The following is a 15873-nucleotide window of genomic DNA, read 5'->3' on the forward strand; positions in this document are numbered from 1 at the left end:
AGATGCATATATATGTTTAAATATATGTATCTGTGTAGCTGTATATGTGTGTATATATTTGTGTGTATATATATATATAATAGTGCTTTAAAAGGTAAAAGCATAATAATACAAACAAGGCAGATAAATGACATTATAACCATAAACATAACAAAAATATGATGTGTGTTCATACAACAGCTTAAAGCTTTAACATATGTAACCTGGTTTAATAATAATAATAATAATGTCATATATTCTATTTATATATAAATATATATATATATAGTGCTTTAAAAGGTAAAAAAACAGAAACAATACAAACAAAACAGATAAATTACATTTGACAGTAAACAAAACAAAAACATGATGTGTGTTCATACAACAGGTATGAAGACAAGTGTAAACTGGTTTAATCCATCTTTAATAATAATAATGTCATATTCTATATATATATAGAGCTTTAAAAGGTAAAAAAAAACAGAAACAGTAAAAGCATAACAATACAAACAAGGCAGAGAAATGACATAACAGTTGTAAACAAAACAAAAACATGATGTGTGTTCATACAGCAGCTATGAAGCATTAACAGCAGTGGAAGGCTGCAGTGTAAGGCGGTTTAATCCATGTTTAATAATAATAATAATGTCATATATTCTATTTATATAGTGCTTTAAAAGGTCTCAGAGGCACAAACAGAAACAGTAGAAGCATAATAATACAAACAAGGAAGAGAATTGACATAACAGTAAACAAAAACATGCATAACTAACATCTCAGGTTAAAAGCAGATTTATAGAACACTTTAAAAGGTCTCTACATGGTAAAAGCAGAAACAGTAGAATCATAACAATACAAACAAGGCAGAGAAATGACATTATAACAGTAAACAAAACAAAAACATGATGTGTGTTCATACAACAGGTATGAAGCTTTAACAGCAGTGGAACCTGGTTTAACCCATGTTTGATAATGATAATGTCATATATTCTATTTATATATATATAGCGCTTTATTATATGAATCATTTACATCATATACATTGAATGTGTTGTATCTCTGTTATGCTGTTCATTTTGTATGACATCTATTTTTTGTCCATCCTGGGAGAAGGATCTAAGGACAGAGGATGTGAGGGTCTAAGGACAGAGGATGTATGGACAGAGGATGTTCAGAGGATTGAGGGTGTAAGGACAGAGGATCTATTAAGGACAGAGGATGTCCATCCTGTGAGGGTCTAAGGACAGAGGATGGAGGGTCTAAGGACAGGGATGTGAGGGTCTAAGGACAGAGGATGTGAGGGTGTGAGGGTAAGGACAGAGGATGTGAGGGTCTAAGGACAGAGGATGTGAGGGTCTAAGGACAGAGGATGTGAGGGTCTAAGGACAGAGGATGTGAGGGTCTAAGGACAGAGGATGTGAGGGTCTAAGGACAGAGGATGTGAGGGTCTAAGGACAGAGGATGTGAGGGTATAAGGACAGAGGATGTGAGGGTCTAAGGACAGAGGATGTGAGGGTCTACAGGAGAGGATGTGAGGTCTAAGGACAGAGGATAGAGGATGTGAGAGTTTAAGGACAGAGGATGCTGCATGTGTACAGATTGTAAAGCCCTCTGAGGCTAATTTGTGATTCTGGGCTCTACAAAATATACTGAATTGAATTGAAAAGGTCTCAAAGGCAGAAACAGTAAAATCATAACAATACAAACAAGGCAGATAAATGACATTATAACTGTAAAACATGCATAACTAACATCTCAGGTTAAAAGCAGATTCATAGAACAGGTTCTTCATGAAGACTTGTATGCTTACAGGTACAAGCAGAGAGAAATAAAGCAAGTTTAAACACAATCCAGGAATCCGATAGAAAGAGAAAAACAGGTTGAACACAATTTAAAGCCAGAGAATATGAGTGGGTTTTAAGGTGCACCTTTTAAAGACTACTGCTATTACCAGAGCCGAGGGGCCGCTGACCCCTGCCTTGTTCCTCCATTAACGCTGCACCGCCAAGAGGCCATGTTGTGCAGACCTGAGGGGGTCTTATGGAGCTCTAAGGGCTGAGAGACAGCAATGAGTAAGGGTGAGAACATGTAGACAAATAGAATGATTTAAAAAATAGTTTTTCCTGAAATGAAAAGGGGAGCCAGAGAGCGTGAGGATGCAAAAACAGGAGTGACGCGTTCACGTTTCTTAGACTTTGTTACCGGGCTGCAGCGCTTTGAGCCACAACACACACTTTACTCATCTCGTCTTTACACCGGGCGTACCTCACAGCAGGAGCAGTAGGTTAACTCCAGAGAAACCGCCATCGATTGCAACTGGAGTCGTTATGAAGCATGCCTTTCGTTTCCACTTATTGATTCTCTGAAGCAGAGTTTGGACTTCTCTGACCTGTTATGCACAAGTCAACATGTGTGTAGTGTTTACAATACAGACTGGAGGCAGGATCGTCTTCAAATGTATGGCTAAACTTCTCAAATGACAAAAGTGATGAAATAGATGTAATCAGTGTGCATTTATAATATTGGTACAAGTAATAATACTTTAGGTAGCATGATAAAGCATTACAAAAACCTTTATTCAACCAGGGTAGTTTTCACTAAAACATGAATTCACAGATTGAATATCTGAAATATTCAGACAGCAGACAGTGCTCTTCTATTGGGCAGATATAGATAACCTGCACTATTTTCTGTTTGGATATAAATTGGGTCATATCTGCTTTGATAGCACATAGGTCCATAATGTTTGTGTCTTCATCCTTCATGCCTTCACATGATTATCCAGTGAAGAAGCCGTGTTGAATTGATCGAGGTTTATTGATAACCTCAAACTGAAGATTATTGTTTTTTTCCCCAACATTTAAATTTGGCTTGACGTTAACATTTTGTGTGATGTCACTCTGTTTCCAGCACTGATGGCTCCAGAGTGACATGCCATGGCTTTAATGATCCCCCCGGTGAAGCTCAAATGGCTGGAGCACCTGAACAGCTCATGGATCACGGAGGACAGCGAGTCCATCGCCACGCGGGAGGGAGTTTCGGTGCTCTACTCCAAGCTGCTGGTCAACAAAGAGGCTGTGCTGCTGCCTCAGCAGGTGCTGTGTCTGAAAGGCCCCCAGCTCCCAGACTTTGAGCGGGAATCCCTCTCCAGCGATGAGCAGGAGCACTACCTGGACGCTCTGCTCAGCAGCCAGTTGGCCTTGGCCAAGATGGTCTGCTCCGACTCTCCCTTCGCCGCCGCCCTGCGTAAACGCGTGCTGGTGCTCCAGCGCATCTTCTACGCACTTTCCAACAAGTACCACGACAAAGGAAAGGTCAAGCAGCAGCAGCACTCTCCGGAGAACAACTCGGGCTCGGCCGACCTGCACTCCGTCAGCGAGCGGCCGCGCTCCAGCACGGACGCCCTCATCGAGATGGGCGTTCGCACCGGCCTCAGCCTTCTTTTTGCCCTGCTGCGCCAGAGCTGGATGATGCCTCCTCCACCTAGCCCCGGCGGAGGTGCAGGAGGCAACATCAACTTGTGCAATGATGTAATCCACACGGCCATCGACGTGGTCAGCTCCCTGCCGCCACTCTCTCTGGCCAACGAGAGCAAGATCCCGCCAATGGGCCTGGACTGCCTGGCCCAGGTCACCACTTTCCTGAAGGGGGTGACCATGCCAAACTCTGGGGCGGATATTTTAGGGGCGGCGGCTGGCCTCGGAGCTGCTGCTAGGGCTGGCCTCCCAGAGGGGCTCCCTGCGATACCTGCTGGAGTGGATCGAGATGGCCCTGGCTGCATCAGCCGTGGTCAGTGCTATGGAGGAGAATAAGGTGCTACAGAACCAAGAAGGGCTCATCGGCTATGATTGTTTCATGAACATCCTCATGCAGATGAGGCGCTCTTTGGTAAGTAAACATTAACATTCATTATTGTGGTTCAATAACTCAAACCAGAAGGCATTAACTGTTCCAATGTCTGCTTAAACCAAAGACTCAGTAACCTTTTCCTTGTGTCTGTGTGCTTTATAGTGCAGGTATTATGATCTTAAGGTGTGATAACTGCAAACATTTACTTGGCAGTTTATCAGTAAACATTACCAACCAAACACAAATACATCCTCATGTCATAGCCTTTCAGACTCATAGATTTAATAGTGCATAGGTTATTTACCGTTTCTTTTTTCAGGTCTTTGGCATGCCCTCTAATATTGAGTGTAATAATTATAATTGTCTTAAAGTAATATTTGGTCTAAACATTATATGTTTGTGTGATTGTCTCAGGGCTCCTCAGCAGATCGCAGCCAGTGGAGAGAACCAACACGGACCACTGATGGCTTGTGCTCATTGTATGAAGCAGCACTCTGTCTTTTAGAAGAAGTAAGACATTTATCATGATAATCTAAATATGACATCTCAACATGCTTGTTTTAAAGAGTGGATAGCCTTCACTCCTGTAAGTTACTACTCAACACGTTCAGCTTATTGTTACTTTGCAAGGAAAAGATGTTATTTCAAGAAACACATCCGACACAAATGATTATCCCAAAGTCAGAAAACATGTCCTTTTCCTTCCAGGTATGTCGAATGGCGTCGGACTACTCTCGCACCTGTGTCAGCCCAGACAGCATCCAGACGGGTGAAGCTCCCGTGGTGTCAGAAACCTGTGAGGTTTACGTTTGGGGCAGCAACAGCAGCCACCAGCTGGTGGAGGGAACACAGGAGAAGATCCTGCAGCCCAAGCTGGCCGCGAGCTTCGCCGACGCACAGACGGTAAGAGAACAAACAGTTCACATGTCTTCTGTAGAGCTGTATGTCTGAACATGTTTAGAGAGGAAAACATCTGGAGCAGTGTTTCCACACAGGATTTCTTTGGACTCTGATGGGTACATTTTAAAGTGAAATGCATGAATCTGGTTCTCTTAAGAGGCTAGATTTGTGAATAACTTTGTGCTATTGTAAAGCAATTTACTTCGAGGTGGAATGTAACGTCCTTCAATGCTACTTTAGTGCTCTACTTAAGTAAACATCTTGAGGTACTTGTACTATACTTGAGTATTTCCATTTAATCTAACTCTATACTTCTGTTCCACTAAATCTCAGAGGGAAATATTATACTTTTAACAGTATCATTTACTAGTTAGGCTACTTTGAAGATTCACATTTCTGAGCACAAAAGAAACTAATGAATTATGATATATTATTATTTGAATTATGAAGTATATAAATTAGTTGAAATTAACCCAGCTTTAAAGTGATGAACACATAAAAGCATCAATAATTATGATCCAATGATGTTGATCTACCGTCTATATATTATTTGAAATGGGCCAGTCTGCAAATCAAATGTACTTTTGGTACTTTAAGTATATTTTATGCTAATACTTTTTGTACTTTTACCTAAGCAACATTTTGAATGCAGGACTTTTACTTGTAAGAGTATTTTTCTACAGCACTCAAGTAAACAATTTAATCATAAACACACTGGTTGTATAAGCATTAATGGTGATGACACGGCAAAAACTCACATTCACAAAGCGTGATAAACAAGACGGTTTCGGTGTTTCAAGAACTGGGAACTGGGAGCTCCGTCACTCCTGGATAGGAAGAGAAAGCGCAGTGAACACTATGTTTACGGCAACGGGAAGCGGCGAGGGTCAAAACCAACCCTCCGTAAAGGAGGTTTTGGTTTATTATGAAACTGTGGCGGGACAGAATAGATTTTTGCAGGCCGCCAGAATCTAGGTTAATACGGGGGAAACGCTGTCTTAAATAGAGATGCACAAGTTTCAAACTGAATTTTGTTAGGTTTTGGCAAATGGGTTGTTACGTTTTCAGGGGAAAAATATTGTTTTTCTCCAGAGCATGAAATATTCTGATCAGTATGATTACAAAAATTGCGTTACATGGACATGGTGACATAATGCATTCAAATTCAATTTCACTGGTTCTCCCATCAGCAGAACTACAGCTGTATATCAAAGCAGTGTGACATGCTGAGATAGATGGATGGATAGATGGATAGATAGATAGATAGATGGATGGATAGATAGATAGATGGATAGATAGTAAGTATGAGACAGCTACTTGTGCTCTTCAAGATGAAGAAGCAGTGCAGCACAATGTCCTCTCTGTTTCTGTTGGGAGGGAAAGGAAACTCCCACTATGTTCATAACCTCACAGTTATGAACCGAATAATTCACAATTATCCTGCCTACATAACATCAGGGGCTTCTCTGTAAAATGAGGTTGCACAAATTCATTTTTCCTAATGTGCTTTTATGAAGAAAGGTGAAAATCACAATGACTTTGCAGGAAATGAAATGAAATAATCGATCAGATATCAGATGGTCTGCTGAAGACGATGTTTCAAGAAAACAAAACTGCATTTTTCAATGACATTTCTCAGATTACGTTTGTTTTTTAGCTTTTACAAAGTTTCTAATCAAAGTCTGTGGAAGTGCACATAGGTAAGAGGTCATGGTGGACCTCTTACCTATGTGCAGGACTTTCATTAAGGAGACTGTGTGACCGTGTCTGAATGAAAGGAAGTTGACGTTTAACGTTACCTACTTCATTTAAGCTATTTAACAAACATACTTGTTTTAAGCCAAAGAAAGGTCTTTTACTAAACATAACCATTTGTAGTCATTTTTGTAGTCATAACGGAGACTCCTCTGGTTGTATAGAAGTCTATGAGAAAATGACTCTACTTCTCTCTTGATTTATTCCCTCAGTAAACATTGTAAACATGAGTTTATGGTCTCAATCTCTAGTTTCAAGTCTTCTTCAATACAGCATGATGTTCATTTAGTAAATGATGCTCCATTTAGAGTCAAACAGACCATAAAGCAGAGGATGCTTTAGGGCGGGGCTACACACTGATTGACAGGTCCACACCAGAGACGTATAGGGCGACTTCATGATAACGACGCTCTTCACAGCTGTAGCTCTTTTGCCTCATGTCTCTGCAGATTGAGGCCGGCCAGTACTGCACTTTTGTGATCTCGTCCGACGGCTCCGTTCGGGCCTGTGGGAAGGGCAGCTACGGCCGCCTGGGCCTGGGCGACTCCAACAACCAGTCCACCCTCAAGAAGCTCACCTTCGAGCCCCACCGCGCCATCAAGAAGGTGTCGTCGTCCAAGGGCTCGGACGGCCACACGCTGGCCTTCACTACGGAGGGCGAGGTGTTCAGCTGGGGTGACGGTGATTACGGAAAACTGGGTCACGGGAACAGCTCGACACAGAAATACCCCAAACTTATCCAGGGGCCACTACAGGGGAAGGTAGGGCTTCACACAGTACACCTCGACACCTGGTATTTTATCGACATGGTTCACATTTTTATCGTTTTATTCTTTTAAATCCAGTAATAGATTTAATGCACCAGAAACTGTAATAATGTCACAATTCTGAAACTTTTGCTTGTAATAATTATCAGCTGAATATGAAAATGCATTCATAGCTTTTCTTATAGCTGCTTTCTTCAGTGCAGTCTAATGTATATGACGATATGAATTCGATGGACGTCTTTTTGCTCGTGCATTAACTGGCATTAATAAAGAATGATAACGTGCGTGGCTTTTGTTTGGTGTCAGGTGGTGGTGTGTGTGTCTGCCGGCTACAGACACAGTGCTGCAGTCAGTGAGGATGGAGAGCTGTACACATGGGGGGAAGGAGATTTTGGAAGATTAGGTAAGTTGCTGAACTCATTCATCCTTTATTCTAAAATGAAAATGTTCTCTTTAATAGACAGCTGTTAGTTTCAAACAGTTCCCAGTATGACTGTGGTGATTGTCAATGTTTTCAGTAAATTCAAAGCCCTAAGCACAAGTCCAAATGCGTCACTCAGACAGAAGAAGTAGTCATAGGGTGGAGGTTGAGAACAACTGTGAAGAGTGAACCCGTCTCACTCACAGTTATGACTTTATAACACAACATTAATAACCCCACAACTAACTCTCTTTAACAGGGTACCAACACCATGGCACACAACAATTTGTGACACATAACCAATTTGTAAAACTAATAAATGTACATTTACAAATGTCCACTTCTGAACTGCATGCTGGGTAACATTATAGTAGCAAAACGGTCTCGGCCGCTACTGTACATGCAAGAACAGAGAGATGTGGTCCATTTATAGTGCTGATACAAGCATCTTAAAATATTTATTTATTTTAAACGAAAGTTGTTTCATGCATTCTGATTTCTTCATATATTGTATGATTGTGTGGGGTCAAGCAATCCCTATAATCATTAAACTAAATCAAATTAAATAAATAAATGTTCATACTCTGTGTACTCCAGAATTAGCCACCGTAAACCTTATTTAAAGGCTCAGTAATACGAAAAAATACTGTGAAATATCGTGAAAACTGCCAAATCCCTAAAAAATACAGATATACTGATTTTTGAACATAACGCCCAGCACACCTGTCTTCTATACTGTTAAAAAACAACGTGTTTTAGGTGTGTTATGTGTGTCAGATGCTCTGTGTTGCATTTCCAAACAATTGCGTGGACCCTAACGTTTTTTTTTCCCATTGTTTGTGGACTGCAGGTCACGGTGACAGCAACAGCAGAAACATTCCTACCCTCGTTAAAGACATCAGCAATGTGGGAGAGGTGTCGTGTGGCAGCTCCCATACCATCGCCCTGTCAAAGGACGGACGCACCGTGTGGTCCTTCGGAGGAGGAGACAACGGTGAGGAAACCCCTTCACCATGACTTTACAGTTACACGTCAGAATTGATTATGTAGATCGAAGTATTCATTTATAAATTGGAGCCTTCTCCAAAAGAATGTGCACATAATTCTTGCAGTTTTGTATTTTTAGTTCTCAGTGTGTCAAAATGTCAGACTGCACTACGATGTGAGAATATGCTCATAAGAGTCTAAAGAGAAACTGTGTGCCATCCTGCAGGAAAACTAGGTCACGGTGATACTAATCGAGTCTACAAGCCAAAAGTGGTGGAGGCCCTGCAAGGAATGTTCATCAGGAAAGTGTGTGCAGGAAGCCAGTCGTCTCTGGCCCTGACCTCCACCGGACAGGTAGGACATCAATCCTGGAAGCTTTTACCAAAAAGGAACAAAAATGTTGGGTTGTTGAGTAAAGAAAGTGCAGGTTCATTGTCCCAAAGAGGGACTTTCATACTGCTGTTTATGCGTTCCTGCTGACAGCTGGTTGGTCGATGACAGTGATGTATCTTAAGGTCAGGACTTGTTACGTAACAGAGCTCTTTTTCACGGGCCTTGTCTTCTGCTGATGTTGATTCGTGTGTCTTGTTTCTTTTAGGTGTACGCGTGGGGCTGCGGTGCTTGTCTGGGATGTGGTTCCTCTGAGGCCACAGCACTCAGACCCAAACTGATCGAGGAGCTGGCTACCACCAGGGTGGTGGACATCTCCATCGGGGACAGTCACTGCCTGGCTCTCTCACACGGTAGTTGTTCCTTTTTGTCTTATACTCTTTTCTTCTGAAAGCTAATCTGATGGTGGTTAACCCTATGGACCCCAAGCAGTTTTGGGTCTTTTATTTTGTTCCTGTCACATCTTACTCTCTGTGACCCCGATTTTCACTGTAATCTAAAAGTCCTGCTCTGACTACTAGAAGTAGAGAGAACTCAAACATGTCTTTTGTGCAGAATAACACATATAATGACATAAATCATTAAAAAACGCAAGTTGAATTTCTTTGATCATTTATTTAACAGTGGAAACTACATATCCGACATGTTTCAAAGTATCCACAAGTGTTAAAAATGGAGGCTCCACGTGCGCTATATATTAAACTATTCACAATTAAACAACCTCTACTTCCAGCCTCTCCTCTCCTCTCTGCTCTGTGTTCAGCAGCAGATCAGTCCAAGTTTCACAGGTTTTTTATCACCTGACTGTTGGTCTCAGATGAATCAATCATGGCCTCATAGTTGCTTTGAGGAGCTCAGAATTTTATGTTTTTAACAGAATCTGTTTAAAACAAACAGAAAGATAAGAATAAAATGTTTTTAATGAAATATCAAAATTTACTACTAAATACTTTTGTTTTGGCTGTCCCATCATGTGCGTTCGTCGCACATGATGGGACAGCCACAAACAGAAAAAACTGGCGATAATGGCATTTTTTTTTTACAGTACTTGGATATGATATACAGTGTAGTTTTGTCCATTGATAAAATAATAAACATGCTTTGCAGTCCCGCCGGTGGGTTTTGGTTTAACTGGGTTTTGGTTTTAACTGTGCTGCATCAAAACACATTTGCATGCCGTCAGGGATCAATGTTGCAGAACATGCTAAATCCACCGCCTCTTGTCAAGTCACAGTTTGAACGTGCAGAAAGTTTTTGTGTTTGTGAAATGTGTGACAGATCTGTCGCAAGTAGCATGATGTAATAGCAAATACATAGACCCTATTTGTTTAAGCTAATACTTAACTGAAGCTGGACATAAAGTAAGGCCATATATTCCCGCTCAGTGCAGCACAGATTCCACCTCATTATTATTATTCACTGTGACATCTAATCTTGTGTTACTTCTCCAACCACCATCCAGACAATGAAGTATACGCGTGGGGCAACAACTCCATGGGCCAGTGTGGCCAGGGGAACTCCACGGGGCCGATCACAAAGCCCAAGAAGGTCGTCGGCCTGGATGGAGTCGCTATTCAGCAGATCTCAGCCGGCACGTCCCACAGCCTGGCGTGGACGGCCCTGCCCCGGGACAGGTCAGCCAAACATCAGAGTGAACACTGTGGTGAACGTAGCATCAACCATAACCACAGGGGGGGAGGGGAGGGAGGGGGCAGGCGACCCCTGGACTACTTTGTTCAATAGGGATTGCATAATTTAGGTCAAAGGTCAGTGACTACGTGTGAAATGTTTCTTTTTCCTTCTGTGTGACTGTGTACTGACTTAAAGCACAGAGCATCCTAGTAAAGCTAATAAAGTCAGGTTGAGATGAAACATGCAGTTCTTTAGATGACAGTGGGTGTGTTACTTTGTTTACTAATGTGTAAAGATTGGAGAAATATGACACTATATACCGTGAGATGTATACATTTGCCAGATTTTAACTTTCTAAAGTAGTCAAAAAATGCTAAACATCATCTCACCTTATTTCAGTAAAAAATGCTATATAACATCATATAGTAATATGATGGTGTATTAGGGCCATTGCAGGTAAAAAAAATCAGATAATCTTTTAAATTAAAGTGGTAAATGTTAAAGAAAAACCTCAGAAATTGACAAGACAAAAAAATGTTTTTTTCTGAGATCAAAGTCCCACTTTTATTTTTTTGGCAAGCAACCAAAATGTTTCTCTTTGCAGGGTTAGATAAACTCCATCACACCACAGTTTTTTCTGTAAACAATGAATACGTCGTTAGTATGGAACAAGGTGATGTCCTTCATCCGTCCGCTGTGTCTTAGTCCCAATGTTTATGATAATAATGTGATTCTTGACTAAAATCACGAGTTTCCTTTTGATAAATCTGACTGCAAAATATAATCTGATGAGGTCATCAACCGGTAAACGGCAGCGTCTCTGGTGCGATGAGGTTGATTTATCCTTTCAAAGTAAAGTGATGTGATTCCTTGACAAAAAAGCAAAAAAAAAACCCAATTATTTCTTCTCGTTAATTTGTCACTTTTTAATCTCAGAGAATATTCAAGTTTTTTTCTCAAAAATTCAGGACATTATTCTCTGGAGTTTTTCCTTTCACTATGTCAATATATGTTTTTTACATTATACCTACAATGGGCCCAGATATCTTGGGTATACTGCTTCAATTTCTTTTGTTAAATCTGTCTTCTGTGAGTGTCCAAACTTTAATCTTGCTATTTTAAATCACTGAAGAAATGCTTTAAGGTTCATTTGAATGTCTCAATGCCTGATAATGGGCAGACGTACTAGAGCACTTCATATTAATAATAATTTAATAATATTAATATTTTCTCCCTTTGGCTCTCTAGGCAGGTGGTGGCTTGGCACCGGCCGTACTGTGTCGACCTCGAGGAGAGCACCTTCTCCCACTTGCGCTCCTTCCTCGAGCGCTACTGCGACGGCATCAACAGTGAAGTCCCTCCTCTTCCGTTCCCCTCATCCAGGTAAACACACAGCAATTTACTTTCATCATCTTTTTGTACTTTTTCTCATGCCAATGCACCTTCATTCCAGGGAAGAGGGTTGTTATAATCACTATATGGAGCTAACTTTTTTGTAAAACTGTTTGTCACAACAGTTTTTATTTGTAATTAAATACAATTATATGTAACATTATTTAAAAGTTGGGAGGATAATTTATATTCTTCTTTCTGACCAGTAGCCGGCCGTTGTTAACCGTTAAGATCAGTGCATTGCACGCAGGGGAGCTGTGATTAAAGTGCTCACAAGCCGTCCAGCTTCAACATTAACCGATGAACAAACAGAATGAATCCATCATTTAGTAGTTCCCAGTTCCCAGTCTGGGAGAAGCTAGCAGACACTTTCCCAGTTAGTCTCCAGCTGTGAGGTTGTCATCTGTTTGGTCCTCCTGGTATAACGTTACTCTGTCAGCGCTAACGTAGCGTTCGATCAATAAAGTATGAAGTCAGCAGTAACATCATAGCTGTGAGCAGTGTGCGTATACTTTGTCAGTGAATAAATATGACCCTTTAAGAGGACCAGCTATTCTCCTTTTTAAAATGAACTGACAGCATTAATCGGTCAAAATTATTGCTTTATAGGTTAATTACTCACATCCCTATTTACAAGATTGCTCAATCTGTTCTTTTGATTTACAGAGTGTGATTTTACTGGGCAAACATTGACAGAAGATTTACATGTTCAAACAAAGGCTGTGATGTTTGTGAATAATAGAATAATTATGTCTTTAAGCATTTGGGGCGTAATAATGGTTATAATAAAAGTTGCTTTGAAGCCTTTGCCAATCACGACCTGGTTACCTTTTCAATTGTAGATTGGTGTCAAATTAAAAATATGCTGAGATCAATAACTCCTGCAAGTTCTGAATAATTCATTTTTTATGGGATTTGTATGTATGTACGTGTCCTGATACTGAATAACAAGTATTTGGTTGTTGCAGTTTGCTGGATTTTTATTAATTTTTTTCTTGGCAAAGAGGTTCAAAACCTCAATTGGGTTGTCATGGCTAAAATAATAAAAAATAAAAATCTATTTGCAGGGAGCATCACAACTTCCTCAAGCTGTGCCTTCGGCTTTTGTCCAATCATCTGGCTCTGGCTCTGGCCGGGGGCGTGGCCACCAGCATCTTAGGTCGGCAGGCCAGACCCCTGAGGAACCTGCTCTTCAGACTGATGGACTCCTCTGTGCCTGATGAGATTCAGGAGGTAAGAAGATGCTCTATTGATCGTCAGCATATCAACATACAGACAGGAAGACCAAGATGGACAATAAGGCACCACAGAATATTAAAGATCAGGTTCTCACTTAAAGAAATACAGAGCTGCAGCCGCATCTTTGCACCTTTTCCATTCCTGTAAATTAAAGCTGTATTATTTTGCAACTCTGAATCATCACTCCTCGGCTGTTCTTTTTGAATGTGATCGTTGGGAATCCCTGTGATTAGCACATATTAAAGGCACAGTGGTGCTATTTAAAAGTGTGTTTGTATGAGGTTCTTCTCCACAGTCAGTGTTTTACTACAGTAGATGGAGTTTGTAGAAACAGACAGGAGAACCAGCAGGGAAGTAAATCAATGTTCTGCTGTGGACGTATTTTAGAAACCTGAAAAAATCAATATCAGTTAAAGTGAACACTATATTTAGACTATTTTCACCTCTTTACCTTTCTGTCAGACAGACCTTTATGACGGGAACTGAAGCTGTTATCTACGCTCTCTTCAAAGACACCAGACTACATTGACAAAAACAGGAATTTTACCTTTCGCTTTAAAACACCAAAGTTACACAATGACAAAAACTAACCAACAGATCGTGGCAGCAGTAGACCAGCAACTCCTTTGTTCTGAGGGGTAAAATTACAGTTTTTGTCAAGGGAGTCTAGTGTCTTTTGAAGTGATTCATAGATAACAGCTTCAGCTCCCCGTTCCCTTGTTTATTTACGTGGGACTCTAGTGAATCTGTTCAAGCCAAAGTCACACAATAACACAAACAAACTGATATTGATTTTATTTGTGTCGACTTGTTCACTGACTATAGAGATGTTCTTCATACAACCCCACTACAAAAACATCCAGTACTTTCTTAAAATGTCAACAATCTCTGGATCAGTTGCCTCACCTGAAAAGTGTGTGTGTGTGTGTGTGTGTGTGTGTGTGTGTGTGTGTGTGTGTGTGTGTGTGTGTGTGTGTGTGTGTGTGTGTGTGTGTGTGTGTGTGTGTGTGTGTGTGTGTGTGTGTGTGTGTGTGTGTGTGTGTGTCCGTGTCAGGCGGTGATCGAGACTCTGTCGGTGGGTGCGACCATGCTGCTGCCTCCACTGAGAGAGAGGATGGAGCTTCTTCACTCTCTGCTGCCTCAGGGCCCGGACAGATGGGAGAGTCTCTCCAAAGGACAGGTACCCCAATGACACCTGATACACACACTCAGCCAGGTTTGCTTGCAATGCATGCTGGTACATATAGGCACTGCAAGCATGGCACCACAGGCAGGAGAACTCAGCATTCTGGGTCAATACAACACATCAATGAGGAATTTAGTGCTTCAATCGACTGTATTTACCATCAACACTGAGAGGACATCCCCATATAAGATGGCAAATTTTCCATTGAATGTGACAATTTAGATCAAGATAAAATAATCTAGAACTCTCAGCCAGTTAGCTTAGCATTTTTCTAGCTTACTTTACCGGCTGTAGACTGATATTGACGTAGAGATATAGAAGTGATATTCATTATATCCTTTAACTCTTGGCAGGAGAGCAAATAAGAGTCTTTTCCAAAAAAACAAACTGCTCTTTTCATTTGTGGAAAATCTCTGCACATGCAAAAAATGTGCAATAAACTCAACAATTTAAAAACTGTATGAAAAAAAAAAAGAGAAGCTAAATCAAAAGAAAAACAAGGGTGAAGGCTGTGAGGCCAACTTCTCTCAAGGACCAAACGTGTTGACTGTACTTTGGACTATTTCCCCTCAGTATGAATCTCAGTGTTTACGGGTTTAAACACCAATTGCTGTTTCTCAGGTTGTGTTTTTTTCTTGGACAGCATTCTCATTTTAAATGTGTTTGTATTTTTCCCCACAGAGGATGCAGCTGGACATTATCCTGACCAGCCTCCAGGACCACACCCACGTGGCCTCCCTCCTGGGTTACAGCTCTCCGGCCGACCTCCCTGAGGTGCTCTGCTCCGGCTCGGGCTTCACGGCCGCCCCGGACCCAACGTACAGCGCCACGGCAGGCCACCCCGACACACACCTGGCCGAGATCCTCATGAAGACGCTGCTCAGGAACCTGGGCTTCTACACTGTGAGTCCATGTTTGCTGCAGCTCCAATAGAGAGTTTGCTCTCATTGATTGCAGTGTGTTTGTCGCTCGATAATGAACCCTTATATGTGGGATCAATACGATCTTTTTAGAATAGACAAAGGCAGGAAGTCATTACATTACATTACATTACAGTCATTTAGCAGACGCTTTCAGAGAAGTCATCAGAGAAGTCAACGAATAAAAGGTCGTTGTTTCCCTCTCTCCATCCCCCTCGTTGCTCCTCTTAATACTGGAGTGCTGGAGGCAGAGCATGACGCATACATAATCCTTTGTTATCATCACCTGCTGCGAAGCGGTGGCTTATTCCGGTGCCTCCATCCTAACGACAGCTTTTATTGATTGTACCACACACACACACACACACATACTGCACACACAAACACACACAAACACAGAGGGTGTTTTCAACTGTGTGTGATTATGCAGGCAATGAATGATGATTAGACTGCAAG

General features: G+C 41.3%; 1 protein-coding gene across 1 annotated transcript in view; it reads left to right on the top strand.

The window, feature by feature from the left end:
• herc1 (HECT and RLD domain containing E3 ubiquitin protein ligase family member 1) overlaps nucleotides 1–15873 on the top strand; it is a 70711-nt gene that overhangs the window by 1182 nt on the left and 53656 nt on the right. Inside the window, 14 exon segments of the mRNA XM_054616204.1 lie at nucleotides 2890–3662; nucleotides 3664–3867; nucleotides 4243–4338; nucleotides 4537–4731; nucleotides 6933–7244; nucleotides 7557–7653; nucleotides 8522–8665; nucleotides 8885–9012; nucleotides 9257–9401; nucleotides 10511–10682; nucleotides 11929–12063; nucleotides 13140–13305; nucleotides 14366–14491; nucleotides 15179–15400. Coding sequence (XP_054472179.1) covers nucleotides 2916–3662; nucleotides 3664–3867; nucleotides 4243–4338; nucleotides 4537–4731; nucleotides 6933–7244; nucleotides 7557–7653; nucleotides 8522–8665; nucleotides 8885–9012; nucleotides 9257–9401; nucleotides 10511–10682; nucleotides 11929–12063; nucleotides 13140–13305; nucleotides 14366–14491; nucleotides 15179–15400 — 2889 coding nt within the window. The 5' untranslated portion in view covers nucleotides 2890–2915.

This window comes from Anoplopoma fimbria, chromosome 2 (genome assembly GCF_027596085.1).
Source record: "Anoplopoma fimbria isolate UVic2021 breed Golden Eagle Sablefish chromosome 2, Afim_UVic_2022, whole genome shotgun sequence".
Lineage (NCBI taxonomy): Eukaryota > Metazoa > Chordata > Actinopteri > Perciformes > Anoplopomatidae > Anoplopoma > Anoplopoma fimbria.